Genomic DNA, 18,177 nt, shown 5'->3' on the forward strand with positions numbered 1-18,177 from the left:
GCCTGGAGCGCACTCTTCTCACTCGTGCACCTCCCCGCAGCGGCTCTGAAAGTCCCCTTTCTTCGGTGTTGTTATGAAGTATGATTTAAAAAACATACAGCAAATGCCGGCGTTGAGTGCCATCCAACAGAAAGGCAGGCTTGTACACCATGACGGTGTGTGCGCATGCACCTCACTCACCGGATCTGGTACCTTGTGACTTCGGGATCGTCCCCAGTCAAACTGATCAGGAAAGGTAAATGCTTTGAATCGATTCATGACATCGGTGCCACTGTGACGCTGCAACTCTGGATAACTCATGAAAGAGACCTTCCAGAACTGCTTCAGAAAGCGGCAAGATCCGGGATAAGAGTGAAGAGAGGGCCGGCATTGTGAGGCTTACTCATGTTAATGTGCCTTTCACTGTAATAACTTATTTTTGGCTGAAGCACTCAGTGTGTTTCTCAGTGGTACCACATACAACATGTGTCCTTCTGAGCCCTTCCTACCACGTCCTCCCTGCACAGTGAAAGCATCCACTGTCATAAGTAGACAGATTTGTGGCTTCTCCACATCATGACCAGTTATCCACTCAGCACAGTCAGCCGCGTGCCTGGCCTTGCATGCTCTCCCCCGGTCTCCTCACCGGTGTGACTCCGGTGAGTCGCCCCTCAGCTTTCTTGCTCATCAGGCAGGGACGGTGGTGTGGGGAAGAAAGTTCAGGGAGCTCGTGGACACCGCGAGGGAAGAGCAGGTCGCAGGGAGGAGGACGGGCCTGTGTGAGGGATGGCAGGGGTCCGAGGGAGCTGTGGTGAGCCTCGGAAGGTGGCTGCTCGTGCTCCCCGGAGATGGACCTGTGGACGCAGCCTCAGACTGGAGCCCTGTAGGGTGCTGATCTCCCAGGACCATGACCGGCTACCGGGCTGCGTCTCCCAGGGGGCTGGGGGGTCCGGAGTGAGCGTGTCCCTGGTGTGGTAGCTGACGAGGGGGACACAAAGCAGCCTCAGTCGCCGCTGCTGTCCTCTCATGACCCTTCTGCCGGAAGCCTGACTCCGGGGGCCTGTCTCCCAAGCACCTGCGGAGCTCCAGGCAGAGTCGTTTCCCCAGTGGGCAGAGGAGGAGGTGGGCTCGGACAGGCTGGTTCAGGTGCCCTCTGCAGCCCCCGAGCCTGTGTGCTCTTCCCCACCTCTGACACGAGTTCTGGAAACCCCCACTTCTCATGGTGGCCTCACAACCGCTGGCCCCCACACCTCTCCTTCTCCCTGTCTTGTAGCTTCAGCTCAGCTTTCCTGGCCCCCGTCTTTGTGGTGCTGATGTCCAGCCCATGGCTCTACCCACTCCGCTGTCCCACTGTCCTAAGAGGCTGCAGGGCTGTTCTCTCCCGGCCGGGAGGTCATCCCTGCCCAGGCCCTCTCTTCAGCCTGTCTTGCGTCCTGTGTCCTACATCCTCCCTCTCAGCGCGTGACCCTTCCTTACCCCTGCTAACACCAGCCCCTTGTGGAAGCTGCCTCTCTTTGGAGGTCCATCCTTAGTCCCCTCCACCCCTGTAGGGCTCACCGGGCCCTCCTTGCTTGGGATGCTGGAGAAGCACTCTGGTCTGGGCCCCACTGAGCATGTGCTGAGCTCCTGATGATGCACGATGTCACTTGTCCACCGTGCCTGAGGAAGGTCTGTCCTGCCCTGCTGAAGCTGTGGGCCACGTCACGTGTGGCACCCCAGGGCACAGGCACCCTGCTTTCCTTCCAGGGCTGGGAAGGTGCCCCGGGGCTCCTGAGTGGAGACAGGCTTGGGAATGCAGCGCCGTTTGGTGTGCATCTGTGACAGGCTGCAGCTGCTGTCCTCCAAGTCCACCCGTGCTGGCCCACCATGTTGGGTGGAGGACAGCTGGGCGGTGGCTGCTGTCAGAGGGCCTGGTTTATCGTGTGAGAGTGGCAGGGAGAGAGGTTGGGGACCCGAATTCAACCCCGGACCTGAACTGGACCTCGCCTTTCTTGGCAGACGGAGGGCACGCGGTTGCAGAAGGATCTTCGGACCTACCTGGCCTCAGTCAAAGGTAAGGCTGGAGGAGAGCCGGCCGGGTGAGCCGTGGGCACAGAGCCGGGAAGGGTGGCGGGCATGAGTGTGGTGCTGATGGGGTCCGGGGCCGTCAGTGGAGGCTGTGTACCTCCTCTCCGCCCGCAGCCATGCACGAGGCCTCCAAGAAGCTGAGCGAGTGTCTCCAGGAGGTGTATGAGCCCGACTGGCCCGGCAGGGACGAGGCAAGCAAGATCGCTGAGGTACGAGCAGGGCAGGCGGTGTTGGCCCTTCCCAAAGGGCCCCTCCGGCCTCCGATCTTGCCCGCCCCCACACTCTGGGCCAAGCGGCACATGTGCTGTGCGTCGTTGGGCAAGTGTCCTTCTCTCTGAGGGTAGCGCTTCTCCTGATAGTGCACTCACTGAGATCGAGATGATGACTGACTGACGGAGTCTCCCTTGCGAACCCTTCGGGCCTGAGTGTGTCTGAACCTCACCATCATCCCTTGCGAAACTGCAGGGCAGGAATTGTTACCTCTGTTTTACAGATGGGCAAACTGAGGCTCTGGGAACTCCATGAGCTTCGAGCTGACGGGGCTGGGCTGACCCACAGGCTCTGGGGCGTGAGAGCTGGGCCTTACTCCCTGGCGGCCACTCTGTTGCTCTTACCTGTTTCAGAACAACGACCTGCTCTGGGTGGACTACCACCAGAAGCTGGTGGACCAGGCGCTGCTGACTATGGACACTTACCTGGGCCAGTTCCCAGACATCAAGGTGCGAGCTCTCTTGGCGGGTGTGCCCTTTGTGGCCCAGCGGCCAGGGGCTGGCTCGGGGCTGGCCCTGGCGTGGAGGTGACTGCCTTGTGAAGGCCGCCCCGTGCTGGCCTCGCCCCTAGAGCTGCCCTCTGTGCACTAGCCTGGTGTTCTCTGCTTCCTTCCTGGACCTCTGGGGTCCCAGGGCTGTGGAGAGGCCCAGGGGTGTGTTAGGTGTATGTGGCCGTGTGCTCTGGTAGGACTGATTATGTAAGGCGTGAGATGTGCCTGTGGCGCCCTTGCTCATGCTGTGTGTTGGAAAGGCTGTGTGGATGTGGCTGTGTGTGTTGCTGGGCCGCGTGTATGCATGCTAGGAGCTCTCAGAGTGTCAGGGTGTACCTCAGGTGAGTGGGGCCTGGGTGCTTTGTCCACAGAGGCAGCCACTGTGCCGGGCTTGACCCTTGGGAGGGCAGCTGAGGGGAGCAGATGCTCAGACTCCCGATTGTGATGGGCTGGCTCTGGGGAGGAGAAGCCAGAGCCCAGGAGCTACGTATGGAGCCCAGAGCCGGAGGAGGAAGAGGCCTGGCCTGCGTAATGCTGGCTGGTGTTACACGGGGGATGGCTGGCCCAGAGGGCAGCTGCCCAGAGGCAAGCCCCTGCCCCTGCAAGGCTCAAGCGCATGCCCAGCAGCTTTGGATCTATTGCTCTGGGCCCTCCGTGTGCGTCCAGCCCTTTCTCTGGGCCCAGCCCGGGTGGGCACCTCGGCATGGCCCAGGGCCCTCAGCCCTTCGTCCTCCATCTGTCTGCCCTGCAGTCGCGCATCGCCAAGCGGGGGCGGAAGCTGGTGGACTATGACAGCGCCCGGCACCACTACGAGTCCCTACAGACTGCCAAAAAGAAGGACGAAGCCAAAATCGCCAAGGTAGAGGCTGGGGAACAGGTTGGGGCCACCCAGGGGAGCAGGTGGATGGGGTGACCTGAGTGGGGAGGTGTTAGGCCCGAGGCTGGTGAGGGGAGGCCCTGTAGATGCCCGTGGGGCTCATGTCCAGTGTCTCCCTGCCCTGCGACGGGCCCCTCTGCCCCACTCTGGTGCTGCTTTCCAGAAGGAGAGAAGATTGGGTTTGGATTTCCGTGGAATGGTGCCACCCTGCCTGGCGCACGGAGTGGAATTGCCGTGGGACCTGATGTGATCTGGCCTGGCTGGAAGCCGACAGGCCGGACGCAGGCCTGGCTGCTGCGTGTGAGGGGCTGGGGCAGCTCCCGGCCCCTGGGGCAGGACCCTGCTTGCTGCAACCTCTGCCCTGCTAATGACTCCTGTTTGCCTTCGCAGTTGGAATTCACCCCTCCGTGCACCTGGGGCTCCTTGTAATTCTCTCAGCCTCAGGGCCTTTCCTTGCGGTGGGGCTGGCCCTGGCGGGGGGCTGGCTGGTCTGCTCCTGGTGGGCTTGGTGTTTAACGTCTGTGTCTGTTTCTCTCTCCCCACCCCCTTCCTGTCTCTCTTCTCCTTTGCCTTGACCTGACCCCACTCAGCCTGTCTCGCTGCTTGAGAAAGCTGCCCCCCAGTGGTGCCAAGGCAAACTGCAGGCTCATCTCGTAGCCCAAACTAACCTGCTCCGAAATCAGGTGACACTAGCTTCTAACCTCGCACGTGCTGCCGCCTTCCGGTCTGTCGTCCTGTCCTCTAGTTGGATGCCTGTCTGCCTAGCAGGCCAGGCTTCCTGAACAAGGGCGGGCTCAGCCACCTGCTGAGAGCCAGGGGTGGCCTCTCAGCCCAGCTCTGAGCTGGCTGCCAAGTACAGCCAGGAAGGGGCCTCAGATACCTGTTAGACCCAAGGACAAGCGTCTGAGGCAGACAGAGGCTGATGAATGCCGCTGGGTCATTTTCTCCCCTGAGGGCTCGCTGAGAGGCAGATGACCCTGGGGCTCGTACCCTGGCGTGTGTTCTCCCTTCCAGGTTCCTAGAACTCCAAGGTTATCCTGAATTTGCCGAGGAGACGAATCCACCTAGAGACACACGGGCCCCGTGTAGGGTTTCCCAGTCGGTTAATGACCCGACTGTGGTTCACCTGACTCAAACCCCTGGGTTGTTAACCTCCAATCGGGTAGGCCCGGGGGTCCCCGAATGACTCCAGAGTGCTCTCAATGTGGCTGTGGTGTGAGATCTGCAGGGACGGCTGTTTGAAGGAATCATGGAGTGTGAATAGTCCCTGGCTTCCTGGAGGGGGCCCTTCATACAGAGCACTTTGGTTACCTCACCACCTTGGTGGTGCACATGTCCCCAAGCTCCCTGATTTGGGGATGGGCCACCGTGTGGCTGGGGACCACTGGATACCATGCCCCAGGAGAGGTGGGTTTCCAGAGAAACCTGGGCGTAGGTGCAGCCAGAGGAGCCTGGATCCCTTCATACTGTGACAGGGCGGGCGGGGTTGCAGTGGACAGGACTGGCTGGCCCAGGAGGTCAGGTTTCTCTCTGGGCTGCTGCCCCATTTTTCCTGGGCTACCTCCTGATTTCATCATCTTCCACCTACCATGTATCGAGTGCCAGTGATGCAGGGAGCTCATTGCCCAGTTTCTTACGTGAACCGCTGCCTGATTTCTTTCAGGCCAAGGCTGGGGCTGACTTTGGAGGGACTGAGAGATGACAGCCCCACCCAGAGTTGGGGTCAGGGTGACCTTGGCTCTCCAGGGCCTATGGAGATGACCCAGGGGAACATGGAGCATCTAGGGGGAAGTAAGAGGCCTGAGGATTGCTAAATCTGCCTTGGGAGGGGAGGAGGAGTGAGGGACTGGGTATGGGGTGGGAGAAGCCCCAAGGGGCCACGGGGCTGCCGGTGCGTTCAGATCACGGGTTAGGGTGGCTGGGGATGAGCTGGGAGGGCAGCATGCGGTCAGCTCTCTGGACACTCACCTGTGCATGTTTGCACTTCTGCCAAATTGGCTTTCCCACTTGGATCCCCTTCTTATCGTCCCCCCTGCCTGACCGTGTTAGCTGTGGGCAGCTGGCTGGCTGTGAGTTGGGGCCCTCGGGGCCCAGTGTGGACCTCTTCTCTCCCCTTTTTGCACTCAAGTGCTTGTAAGAGGGCCAGAATATGAGGACCGTGACCCAGAGGGAGTGCAAGATAATGGCTCTGATTCTGGGAAGTCTAAACTGGACCTGCCCTCTTCTTAATAGTGTAGCCGGGAGCTGTGAAAGGGGCCTGGTGCCCGATCTGATCATTCCAAGAGAAGCGAGTATGTTTAAACATTTCCTCCTTTATCCCATCCTTTTACCCAGACTTTTCAGTTAGACCAGGAGGCCGTGTGTGTGTTGGCGATTGCCTGGAGGTGACCAGTCAGAAAGCATGGCTGGTTCTTCTTTACGCAGGAGGGCTCCAGTGTGGGGCCTGCTGTGGGCTAGGCGCTCCCTTGGGCTGGTCCTGCTGCCTGACGCTGGAAGGAGCGGCTGTCTCCTTCCAGAACGCTGGGGAAATCGTGTGCTTTGGGAAAGCGTATTCAGCCAGCTGGCTGCTTTTGCCAGGAGGCGGCCATGGGCACAGCCTGAGAATGTGAGGCCGTTGGCGAGCTGTTTTCCCCTGGGTGGGACCACCACGCTCCTAGGCTGTGACTCAGACCTGAATCTGAGTCACCCCTGAGTCACTCTCAGCAGCATCCTCCAAGAAACAAGCGTCAGAGCCCCTTATCCACCACCCACAGTGTCCTGCAGCCCCTTCTCTCGCGGTGGTGGGACCTTAGCGCCACCTGGTGGATATGAAGCAGCTGGCAAGGCCCCGGGAGGAGACCAGGCTCAGGGCCCGCCCAGCAGCCTAGCGCCGTCTCCCACCGCCACCCTCTTTTACCATTGCTTGAGCTTCAGCCTCTGGGCTCCAGTTGGGACAGGTTGCAGAAGAGAGAAGATTGTTGGGAAAGATTGTCCCAGGGAGATGAAGCTGAAGGAGCTGGCCCCAAGAGAGAGGGGAGGAACACTCGGGAGGGGCCGGCAAGAAGAGCAAACCAGGGGGCCCAGCCTCGGGTCCGGCTCTTGGCTCAGGAGGGGTCACATGGACACGGGCAGTGTCCCCGCTTGGCTGAGTCTGGGGCCCGCCTCTGGGCTCCTCTCAGGTCTGCAGCCCCCCAGTGTCAGACCTTCTTGCTGTGCCCTTTCTTGCAGTCCCTCTGGGCTGGAAAGGGTGTCCCCCTTAGCAGTGGTTGCTCTCCCCGCCCCTTTTCCGAGGGGCTCCAGGGACTGCAGTGGGAGGTCCCTGGGTGGGTGGCCATGTCCAGTCCAGCCTCCCTCCTTCCAAAGCCCTGATCCTGCTCACGGGGCAGGAGGTTGGGGGTGGGATTGTTGGGGATGGCCCGGCCCCAACCAAGGCCCAGAGAGGCAATGACCTGTCCCGCCCCCAGGCTGAGGAGGAGCTCATCAAAGCCCAGAAGGTGTTTGAGGAGATGAATGTGGACCTGCAGGAAGAGCTTCCGTCCCTGTGGAACAGGTGAGGCCAGGAGGGGCCCCTGTGCCTCTGCGCCTGTTTCGTGTGCCGCTGCCCTCCGGGGTCTGTGTCTCTCTGAGGGCACCTGTGGTCACACGTGGGCACCTGCCTCGTGAAGTTGACCCCATGGGCTCTCCTGGGCCGCCTGCCCACCTCCTCCTTCCTTCCTTACCGGCAGCCGCGTTGGTTTCTACGTCAACACGTTTCAGAGCATTGCGGGCTTGGAGGAGAACTTCCACAAGGAGATGAGCAAGGTACGCCCGGGACTCCCTCCATGCCGGGCTGGCCGGGCTCAGTCTGAGGCATGGATGGGCGGCCTGAGCTCCCCCGCCCCTGCTGGGGTGAGGCACCCTAGTGACCGGGGCACCCCTCTGAGTTGCCAGGTACTCTGAGGCGACTGTGACGGGGTCCCCGGGCTCAGCCCCGGCCCCTCCCCATGCCCAGTCCTGTTCTCCTTGCTTAGACAGATAGATGGGCCAGCTCTCTTCACATTGCCCTCAGTTCGCGGGATTCCTCTTCCTGTTCTTCCCTTCAAAGATTTTAGACAGTTTGCAAACAGTTTAGAAAATAGGCATTTTTGGGAAGGGGACTTTTATTGAACGTTGGTCCATGGAAGTATATGCCACAAAGCACAGCTGTACAGGTGGGAGGAAAACTTACCTCTGAGCTTCCTTGTGGTCAAAGCAAAGAGGGAAACACTTTGAGTGAGGATAGCCATGATGTTCATGTGTGGGGTAGACTCCTCTCTTGTGCTCTGGCAGGGATCTGACAGTGGAGTGCAGTCTGACAGTGTGTCGGCAAAGTGACCTCGATCGACAGTGAGGATCAACAGTGGGTCGATAAAAGCAATTTTTGTGAAAGAAGCAAAAGTTTTACGTAGTAATTTAGGCTGTCCCTGTACGGGCAAGAAGAGAAGAGTCCCTAGAAACTAGACCTGTCATTAATGCAGCCCACTTCTTCCATTTCTTTCCCTCTGGGTTTTTGTGGTTGGGTGGGGACAAGGGTGCTTGCCCCCGGGAGGGCCAGGGCTAGAGTGTGGGCAGCAGAGGGCCTCCTGGGAAAGGAGTTGCTGTTCGGTGGTCTTGGAGGCCCCACCTGCTCCTGTCCTTCCCACAGCTGAATCAGAACCTCAACGACGTGCTGGTCAGCCTGGAGAAGCAGCACGGAACCAACACCTTTGCGATCAAGGCCCAGCCCAGGTGTGTGAGGAGGCTGTGGTGGGCGAGGTGTCGGGTCTGGCCCGGCGCCTGCTGACTTCCTGTGCCCGACCCTGTGGTGCCTTTCCTAGTCTTGTGGGCTCCACTCTGGGACTCTGGGTCCTTCCTGGCGTGGCTTCCCTTCGTCAGGGACACAGATGACGGCAGGTCCCGTGTCCCACGGAGGGAGCGTCCCTCGGGAGGTTGTGGAGCAGGAGAAAGGCCTGGGGAGGCAGAGCTCAGCTCTGGGGTACAGGCCTGCGTGGCTCCTGGGGCGCAGTCCTCTGGAGAGCTCCAGGCTCTTGAGCAGGAAGCTGGTGCCTGCGTGTGGGGAGCCTCACGCTCTGTGTGGTGCTGCTTACCGCCTCCATGTCCTGGTCTCTGTCCTCTGCCTGGACCCTCGCCCCTTGGGGCGGCTTCCTAGGAGCGTCCTTTCTCTGCAGGAAACCTCGAGCTGGGGGAAAAATGTTCTCCTTGCTGAAGCCAGGGGAAACACCAAGAGTCTGGGATTTCCCATTGAGAGTAGGGGGAGAGGGAGAGAGAGAGAGGTATCTGTGCGTGTATATGGGTGTGTGTACACGCGCGCCTGTCCCAGCAGAGTGCAGAGCACCAGGAGCTGTGCTTTCTGTGTCTGTAGAGTCGGGTGACTGTCTGCTTCTTGGGGTAACTGGGGTGCTGCCTAGGGCTGAGGAGGTATGTAGTGAATGTCATGGCCCCTCTAACTGCCGGCAAAATGAGTGGCAGGCAAACTAAGGGCGCCTGGGGTGGTGGGGTGGCGGGAGAGGGCAGAGTCCGAGGTCACTGGAGAGATCCGGGCTAGGTGGGGAGGGTCCAGGGTGGTGCAGAGGTGTGAGTGCCTCTGACCCGAGCAGCCCCTGAGAGAGGGCCGGGCGAAGAGGGAGGGAGGCGAGGCTTGGGCCTGCGTGGCACCAAAGTGGCCGGTGGGACAGCCTGTCCCCTCTTGGTGGCCTCTGCTCCCAGGGCCGCACACGGGCCAGCTGAGCCCTCCCTGGTGCCCCGGGCCCACTGAGCTCCTAGCCCAGGCCTGGGCAGCACACCCGAGCACCTGGCCAAGGCGCCTGTCCTCCCCAGGCCTGGCCGGCACACCCGAGCACCTGGCAGGCCTGGGTCCTTTGTGGTCCGTTGCACCTCACCGTCCTCTGAGCAGAAGTGCTGGAGAGGCCGGGAGGAGACAGGACCTAGGTTGTGTCTGGTTTCCCCAAATGAAGGCCTCCACATCCTGTCCATCCCCACAGAAAGAAAACTAAACTGTTCTCTCGGCTGCGCAGGAAGAAGAACAGGTACCTGCGGGGATGGCCCCGCAGCCACGCATGCACCTGCCGCCCTGCTGCTGGGCGCCACTAACCCTAACTGTGGCCCCCGTGTGGTGCTGTGTGGGGGACCCGGCTGTGTCCCGCTGTGTGGGGAGAGGAGGAGGAGCAAGGCGATGGGGCAGCCCAGGGTGTGGCTCGGTGGTGCCCGATGCTGTGTGTGCCTCCCACACCCTTGCACGTGGAAAAGGGGTGAGGGAGGAGGCAGGGATGGGGCCCTGGAAGGGACGTTGCAGCAGATGGTTTTTAAAAGTAATTACACACAGGCTGGGGATTTAGCCGAGTGGCACCGTGCCTGCCTTTCGAACACAAGGTCCTGAGTTCATTACATCCTGTGTCGGCGTGTATTCCTTAAGAAGGCAAATCCATCCACAAAACAGTTCAGAGAAGATGTTCCAGCCGCGTCTCTCTCACTGTCTTCTCCCCAGCCCCACCAGGTCACTGGGTCCCAGGCTCTGTCGTCTTTCTAGGCCTGCACTGGCCACCATAGCGGCCGCTTCTAGTGGCTCTTGAACACCTGCAGTGTGGCCAGTGTGACCCAGGAGCTGGGTTTTACGAGTGACGTAGTCACCAAGGCCAGGGGCTGCCATATTGAGCAGCACTGTTCCAGAACTTTCTCATAGATTTTATCTTTGGCCACCACACCCTGTGCCCACTGTACCTACCCCGGCCCAGCTGCCATTCCTCCACCGGGAGGGCATGCTTTTTGTTTACCCAGGCCCTGCTGGGGTCACCAGATGTCCCTCCAAGGTGTGCAGACAGGGAACGAGATCTGGAGACTGAGGTGCTGTGTAATGGGCCGTGGGCCTGGCCCTGTGGGTGGGGGGCCGGGAGGGGACTGCTGTGTGACATTGGTTGATTCACTTTGCCTCTAGGATGCTTGGCTTGCTCATGCTCTGGGTCTCTGGCACTGTTGGCATGGGCCCAGGAGAGCCCAGTGAGACCTGTGGGGTGGCAGTGACTCACAGGGACCCTGGACCTCTGGCCTGGAGAGAGTCCTAGCTGGGGCTGCCAGTCCTCCAGGGAGGCCCTGCCGTGATTGAGTGTGGAAACGGATGCATGGCCTGGGTCCCCCCGTTCCCACCTGTGCACACTCCCTCCCTCCACACACACACACGCACACGCACACACCCTGACATGTAGATCCATGAGGACACACATGCACACACACGTGTGGATCCTGGGGCACAGTTGCACATGTGGATCTTTGGGGTTCACACATGGACACACACTTTCACCTGTGATTCTACAGGGCACACACACGTACCTGCACTTTGACGTATGGATTCGTGGGGCTCACATCACACAGGTACACATGTAAGCCGCCGAGTGTCCTCAGGGCACCCGCATGTGTACACAGCCCTGCACTGGAACCTGTCTGCTCACCTTCAGCCGTGGCCTCACCGCACTGGGATTCTTTTCCTGTCCTGCTCCACAGTGACAACGCCCCTGCGAAAGGGAACAAGAGCCCTTCACCAGACGGCTCCCCTGCTGCCACCCCGGAGATCAGAGTGAACCATGAAGCAGAGCCGGCCGGTGGGGCCACGCCCGTGGCCTCCATCCCCAAGTCCCCATCCCAGGTAGGCACGGTGTCCTGGTGGCCCATCCGCCGCTCCCTCTTCCTCTTCCTTTGCTGTCATCTCCCTATCCCTCTTCTCTCTCTGTCCCCTGTTCTGGACAGCTTTGGAATGGGCAGCCTGGGTTTGGACTTTGGTCTTCATGGGCCTGCCTGGCCCAAGCATGCTTGGTGGCCACGGTCCATCGTAAGGGGGCCGTGACTGCCCTCCTACCCCCAAGCCCTCTACTTTTCCCTCTCTTTTGGATGCTTGACTGTTTCTCTTCCTTTCTTTCCTACCTAGACAGACACTGAGTCTCCAGAGGTGGCCGGCTGCCTAAGTTCAGTCTCTTGCAGGAGGCTGCGGGCCCTCACCAGGTGGCCATGCAGGACCATTAAGAGGACAGAGAGAGGGAGGCTCAGGGAGGCGGTGTGAGGGCCCGGGGAGACAGGCCCTGGACTCTGCACTGCTCCATTTCATTTCACCTCCCCTTGCCGGGCCTCCAGGTTCCTAAGGGGGTCCCAGGAGCTGGCAGCTCTGTGGGGCTGAAGCGGGTGAGCCCCACCGGCCTTAGGCTGTGTCTCAGAGGGTGACTAGGGTGGTAGTATTGAGAGTGGTGACAAGGCCCACTCCCATGCAGCGCTTTCTCAGGGCTGGATGCTTTGTGCGTTTTCATCCTCTGAATCCACCCGGCTGCCCTGAGCCGGGGCCAGGGAGGAGAAGCCAGCTCACTGGGGGTCTGACCTGCCCAAGGGCCCCCCTGGATAGACAGGGGTGTGGTCCCTCCCAGGACCTGGCTCCCTCAGAAGCCGACAGGCTGAGTGGGCTCCTCCTGGGCAGCCCTGGCGGGGAGGTGCAGGGCCATGAGGGGACACAGGTGGACAGGGGAGGCGGCCCTGGGCTGTCTCCCAGCTTCCGGTTGGCTCCTAGTGAACCCTCTCCTGGGTGCCTGAGCGATTGGTCTCCCTTGCTTTTCTCCTCCCTTCCCTCCCTTTCCTTTCTCTCTCTTCCTCCGCTTTTTTTTCTGCAGCCTTTCTGGACCTCCTGCCTTGACCTCCCTCCTGGGGCCGTTGTCTGTGTCCAGGGGGCATCAACTCTGCCTTTTCCTCTTCTTCCTCGTCTTCCTGCTTGCTGGGTGGGGCTGTGGCCTGGGGTGTGACTAACGGTGGCTTTGTCTTTGTCTCTCCCGACCCCCATGCTCCGCCTCGCCTCCCACGTCCCCCGCCTGCTGACCCACAGCTCCGGAAAGGCCCACCAGTCCCTCCGCCCCCCAAACACACCCCGTCCAAGGAGATCAAGCAGGAGCAGATCCTCAGCCTGTTTGATGACGCGTTTGTCCCCGAGATCAGCGTGACCACCCCCTCCCAGGTCAGCTGCGGCTGCCGCAGCCCAGTGCTCTGCTCCTCTGCAGAGCCCGCATGGTCCTCACCTCTGTCCCACACCCTGCCTGTCTCAGGGCCAGGCGGCTGGCTCCGAGAAGGGCGTGAGCCTCTCTCCATCCACCTCCCCCCTCCCCCCATCATCATCACCTCTCTGAGTGTGCACTGTGGCTGCACGTGGGGACACAGGGGCACAAGGTGCCCTCACCTCCCCACAGTGGCGGGCAGCCCAGGGACGACCTCACAGCACGACTCGGGCTAAAGCAGGAGCACCAAGAAGGTGACACTCGCCTGGGTTCTTAGGCCAGGGACAGCAGTGGGAGACTGGGAGGTGTGGAAGATGGGCTCCTTGTGGCCAGAGCGATGCAGGCTGGTGGCTGCGGCAGCAGCTGGGGCACAGGTGCACACCCCGGGACAGCCCTAGCATGGAAACTTCAGGTCTTGGGGTCTGCTGCTTGTAAGGGGTGTGTAATGTGTGTCCACTCCCAGATGGACTTAAAGGGCTCAGCCAGAAAGGTGCCGCTCCCGATGGGAGGCCTCTGGTTATTGTGGAGTGGCTGGGACACTGTCAGATCAGCTCAGGGCAATGGGAAGCTTTCTCTTTGGGCTCATGGCCTCCCTCCTGCAGGTCTTCTGTGGCTTTTGTGAAGGCGGCAGGTCCGGACGGGAGGACCTGGCTGGCCCTGTCTGGAGCTGTGCCCAGCAGACTGGGCTCCTCTATGCAGCGCAAAGACCACAGGGCTGCAGGCTGTGAGTGAGGAAGGCCTGTTGGGAACCGAGAGCAGCAGTCTCTGCTAGGAGGAACGTTGGGGAGGGTGGGCTTCCAGCCGCATCGAAGCACTTTGGGGTAAAACCAAGGGACTTTAAACGCAGGCTGGTGGCGGGTAGGCAGGGCCCGGTCAGGTATACAGGCCTCTCTGTGGGAAGGTGGCACAGGGGGATGTAGGAGTAGCAGTGGGAGGTTAGGGGTGTGGACCACCAGGGCAGCCTGCTGCCTCTCCCCTGCCCGAGCATCCCTGTACCCCAGGGGAGCCTGGCCAGGCTGGCCAGTGTATCTTTAGAGCAGGAAGATGGGGTGGCATGAGAGACATCAAAAACTGAGAAGGGTGCCCACCACGTGCCTGCACCACCTTGTCTGGTTTTCAAACACCTGGGAGGGGTACTGTCCATTTAATGGGAGGGATTCACAGCCGGACTCACAGGCTACCTAGTGGCCCTGTGTGAAATCAGGGCAGGACAGGGAAGGGCCAGAGGGTCTGTACCCAATCCCACATGCACCTGTCCCGTGTCACCTCACGCCTCCCTTGCTCCTCCTCATGCCTCTGCCTGGACAGCTGGAGCCACTGGCCCAGTGTGGGTGGGACAGCCATCTGCCTTGGGTGGCTCCAAGTGTGGCAGGGGTGGCCTCGCCCTGGGGTGCTCTGCCGGGAGGTGGTGAGTCTCCAGTCCGCGTCTGCATGGTGTGGGGGCTGTGTGCCAGGACAGGCAGAGGAGGTGGCCAGCACTGGCTGGTGGCCCTCCTCTGGGAGCACTGGCTGTGCTGGCTGTGCTTGGCTGGCTTCTGAAGAGTGTGTGGGGTGCTGAGGAGCTGGCTTCCTGCGATGGAGGCACCTGGTGCAAGGCATGCGTGCCCCTTGATGGCCGAGGTGGGGTAGTGATTCCTTAGCCCAGGCTCTTCAGGAAGGGCTGGGCCTGGCTGTCCTGGTGTTCTCAAATGTGAACCCATTTGTGTGTGGCCCTTTTGGAGGGCCAGTGCTGTGAGACAGACATCCCCGAGTAGCCTCAGGACTGCAGTGGCCCTGCTTGTAACTCTAGGTCTTGGGACAGAGACAGCGGCTGTGGGGTGGGCAGGGCCTGGGGCGCCGTCAGTAAGGAGCCAGGAAGCTGGCTGGCCGGGCCGTGAGGGTAGCTGAGGGAAGGTGCTGGAGTCACGTTCCCTCCTGGGCCTGGAAGAGGAAGCCCGCAGACCAGTCCCAGACCACACACAGCGAGCCCCGCTTCACAGGCACCTTACCCCTTGACCGCCTTCTCAGCCGGCTTCTCGGGCTTATCCCGGTCAGTCCGAAGCCTCCTCTGGGGCTCTCAGAAGATGGTCCAGCTCAGGGTACAGCAGGCCTTGTCACGTGGGGCTGTTCATACGGGGCTTGCACTGTGCATGTGCCGGCTCCACCAGACCCACCAGGAGGAAATCTGGGGGTGGCTGTGGGGAGCCCCAGGAGGCTCTGACGGTCCGTAACAATGTGGACCCCACTTCAAAGATCAGTCTTTTAGGCTGTGTGTGCTGGTGCAGTGCCTTCCTTGTCCCCGGAGCTGGCTGGTTGGGGAGCTAGAGGGTGCCTTGACTGGGTGCCCTAGGAAGGCCTAGCCCCCCGACCTCAGGGCTCTTGGTAGGGCATGCTGAGGTCATTCTGTCTGTCTTAGCCATGCAGGACCAGGTCAGGGGCTTGTGAGGCAGTGAGCAGAGGTGCTGCACCTGGAGGCCCCAGCCCACAGAGAGGGATGGGGGAGCTGGGCCTGGTCTTGCAGGATGGTGGCCGCACAGCAGCCTGTTGCTAGTGTCTGAGGTGGCACCAGGTGTCTCTGTGTCAGTGCACGTGGTCATGGGCACTGCTGCAGTGCACGTGCACGTGTGAGTGCGTGCTCGCTTGCTCCTGCTCCTGCTGTGTGTGCCAGGGGCCAGGGTTCTCGCCCTGTCACTAACTGCCTTCCTCCTCTGCTGCTGCTGCCGCCAAGTTTGAGGCCCCGGGGCCTTTCTCGGAGCAGGCCAGTCTGCTGGACCTGGACTTCGACCCCATCCCTCCTGTGGCGAGCCCCGTGAAGGCACTCACGCCCTCTGGTCAGGTTGGTTGTGCCCACCGCTGCCCACAGGCCCACCAGCCTCCAGGGCTGGGCCCCGGGCTTCTCTTTGCCCACTGCTATGTGGGTCACATGGGCCCAAGTGTGTGGGAACTGCAGGATCGCCAGGCCCTCATCCCCTCATTGCCCTGCACCTGGCGTTGTGGTCCTCAGCCCTGCTTGCTGTGATGTTGGGCAGAGGGCACACAGGGCCCCTGGGCCAGCCCTTCAGAGAGGGTTAGCTGCGTACTTCCTGTGATTTCTCGGGCATCTCAGCAGCCTGACTTTCCTGGGAGCCACTCCCGGGCTCAGGACCTGGTCGCCTCTGTGAGGGGTCCAGGACTGCTGTCTGCAGACTTCTGTGCACCTGTGCTTGCTGGGCTTGAGAACTGGGGTGGGGGCGGGGGTCCCGGAGATGGACCACCTGCCACCTCTAACCTCTGTGCTAACTCTGTCCTTTTCCCTCATTGCTGCGCTTAGTCCATTCCGTGGGACCTCTGGGAGGTAAGCCGAGTTCGCTCCGAGCCTGGCCCTGGGGTGCCGTCCCTCCACGTGTGCCCAGGCCCGCTGTCCCCCCTCCACCCGGCCTGGGCACAGGTGCATGCACACAGCACACTCGGGCGCAGCGAGCTCACTGGGATCTCCTCTCCCGCTGATGCACTGCTCTTCCCTGGCAGGCCTGTGGGAAGGAGGTTCCTTGGTTGAATGAAGCAAGGGTCCGCTGTGATGTGTCTCAGTTGTCATGGCCTGCAAGTGTCTGCCCGTAGCCCAGCAGCCAGGCGGTTGCCCTGAGGGTCCTTGTGGTTGGTTGAGGCCTTCGAGGCAGGAGGGCCTCAGCCAGAACACAGGGCCGTGCCGGGAAGGGCTTTGGCGGGGCAGGGAGGGACAGCAGGTGAACAGGTGTCTTCTGCGAGCAGGGCCTGTGGCCTAATCCGAGGCCAGCTCTGTCAGGGCACACGTCACCTCCGGTTAGCTTGGGACAGTGCGAGTGCAGGGAGGGCTTGAGAGGTGCCCGCAACTGGCACTGGGAGAGCCAGAATTCCAAAGGGCCTCCTGGATGCAGTCCTGAGACCTCCCAATGTAGGCAAGGAGTTGGCAGCGCAGGGCACAGATAGGTGGGTGTGGAGTGCAGTTGTCCTCAGAACACGCTGCTCAGGAGCTTTCCCTGGGCGTTTCACTCGGAAGGACCTGGCGAAGGCACGCCTGGTGTGAGCTGGCAGTGTCTCACGAGGAGGCACTGGCGGTGCTCTGCGTGGCTGCCGCACCGCAGTTCCCCTTGGCGGTGGCAGGGAGTTGGGAGGGGAGACCCCACCCCTAAGCTCCGGCCTCAGGCACCCCCTCTTACGTATCGGTGCTGGTCGCTCATGACGTCTTCTCTTGTCTCACGCCCCTGCCCGACACCCCCCCGGCCCCACGCCCTTCCGTGTCCTCTCCTGGTGGCCTGCCCCAGCCCACAGAGAGTCCAGCTGGCAGCCTGCCTTCCAGGGAGCGCAGTGCTGCTGAGGGCACCTTTGCTGTGTCCTGGCCCAGCCAGACGGCCGAGCCGGGGTCTGCCCAAGTAAGTGTCCCTCCCCAACCTGGCTTGTCCCGTCTCGGGTGTAGCGTGAACACAGAGCCCAGTGGACGGGACGCAGAGTGGGTAAGGCGGGCTTTGACGATAGGGACCACTAGGGTGCGTTGAGTCCCAACCACAGCTGGTACCTACCCACCTGACCCCCTGAGGGTGTGTGGGGGCCGCATTTTAGAGTATTTACCAGCTTATGCTGGGCGCTTCTGTGCACTTAATCTTCTTAACTTTGTCGGCCAGGTACTTCCTCCTTTCACAGACAAAGAAGTGGAGGCTAGAAAGGTTGGGCACCTTGGTCCCAGTGCTAAGAAGTGGCTGAGGGGCAGCCCTGCCCACCATGCAGCGTCCTCAGGGGAGAAGGCAACGTCCAGGGCAGTGCTGTACTGTAGGCCCTTGCCCACCTGTGAGGGGCCGGCCAGCTGGGCAGGAGGAGGCTAGGCTTGGAGAAGTCCTGGGCGTAGAGGGCAGGGCCTGTAAGGCAGGGTGGGAGCAGCATCCCAGGGCTCTGCCGGATTTCTGTGTGCACTTCACCTGGCGTTCCTGGCCTGCCCCCACCTTCTGTCCAGCCTCCAGTGCTAGCCCCGGCCCGCCATGGCCTGCGCCTCCCATAGCCCACAGCCCTGTCCCCTTCATAGCATCCGTCCTGTGTCTGACTCCTTGCTGGCGTTTATGTTGCAGCCAGCAGAAGCCTCGGAGGTGGCGGGTGGGACCCAACCTGCTGGTGGAGCCCAGGAGCCTGGGGAGCCAGCGGAAGCAGCCTCTGTAAGACGGCAGGGACCAAAGCCCTGTCCTTGTTCCCCGCTTTCTGTCTTGCCTGCCTGTCTGGTCCCTATGCCTGCAGCTCCCTTGTGTGCCTTGCCACATTCTGTGGATTCTGGGGCAGTTCCCGGGCCCCAGGCAGACACCCTTCCCTCCGGTGGCGGTGGCCCAGCCCTCGGGGCCCTGCACACCTGACCTGTCGCCTGTCCCCAGAGCTCTCTCCCGGCCGTGGTGGTGGAGACCTTCTCGGCGACTGTGAATGGCACCGTGGAGGGCAGCAGCGGGGCCGGGCGCCTGGACCTGCCTCCGGGCTTCATGTTCAAGGTGGGTCCCAGGATGAGTCAT

General features: G+C 61.4%; 1 protein-coding gene across 15 annotated transcripts in view; it reads left to right on the plus strand.

Annotated features, from left to right (window-relative positions):
- Window positions 1-18,177, plus strand: part of Bin1 (bridging integrator 1) — a 58,098-nt gene that overhangs the window by 37,709 nt on the left and 2,212 nt on the right. For 4 of the 15 annotated variants that reach the window (XR_004514727.1, XM_010637674.3, XM_019209515.2 and 1 more), the window contains exons 3-17: window positions 1,978-2,032; window positions 2,161-2,255; window positions 2,670-2,765; window positions 3,558-3,665; window positions 4,274-4,366; window positions 7,127-7,212; window positions 7,388-7,463; window positions 8,326-8,408; window positions 11,175-11,316; window positions 12,532-12,660; window positions 15,405-15,512; window positions 15,987-16,010; window positions 16,957-17,064; window positions 17,752-17,835; window positions 18,046-18,156. Coding sequence is in view for 14 of the 15 variants with exons in the window: in XM_010637674.3 (XP_010635976.1) it covers window positions 1,978-2,032; window positions 2,161-2,255; window positions 2,670-2,765; window positions 3,558-3,665; window positions 4,274-4,366; window positions 7,127-7,212; window positions 7,388-7,463; window positions 8,326-8,408; window positions 11,175-11,316; window positions 12,532-12,660; window positions 15,405-15,512; window positions 15,987-16,010; window positions 16,957-17,064; window positions 17,752-17,835; window positions 18,046-18,156 (1,398 nt within the window). In the remaining variant the exon portion in view is untranslated. The remainder of the gene's footprint in view (window positions 1-1,977; window positions 2,033-2,160; window positions 2,256-2,669; window positions 2,766-3,557; window positions 3,666-4,273; window positions 4,367-7,126; window positions 7,213-7,387; window positions 7,464-8,325; window positions 8,409-11,174; window positions 11,317-12,531; window positions 12,661-15,404; window positions 15,513-15,986; window positions 16,011-16,956; window positions 17,065-17,751; window positions 17,836-18,045; window positions 18,157-18,177) is intronic. The other 11 variants (XM_033757237.1, XM_033757236.1, XM_033757238.1 and 8 more) reach the window with 11 other exon arrangements.

The sequence above is a fragment of the Fukomys damarensis genome, unplaced genomic scaffold (genome assembly GCF_012274545.1).
Source record: "Fukomys damarensis isolate Sample0158 unplaced genomic scaffold, DMR_v1.0_HiC HiC_scaffold_29, whole genome shotgun sequence".
Taxonomy (NCBI): domain Eukaryota; kingdom Metazoa; phylum Chordata; class Mammalia; order Rodentia; family Bathyergidae; genus Fukomys; species Fukomys damarensis.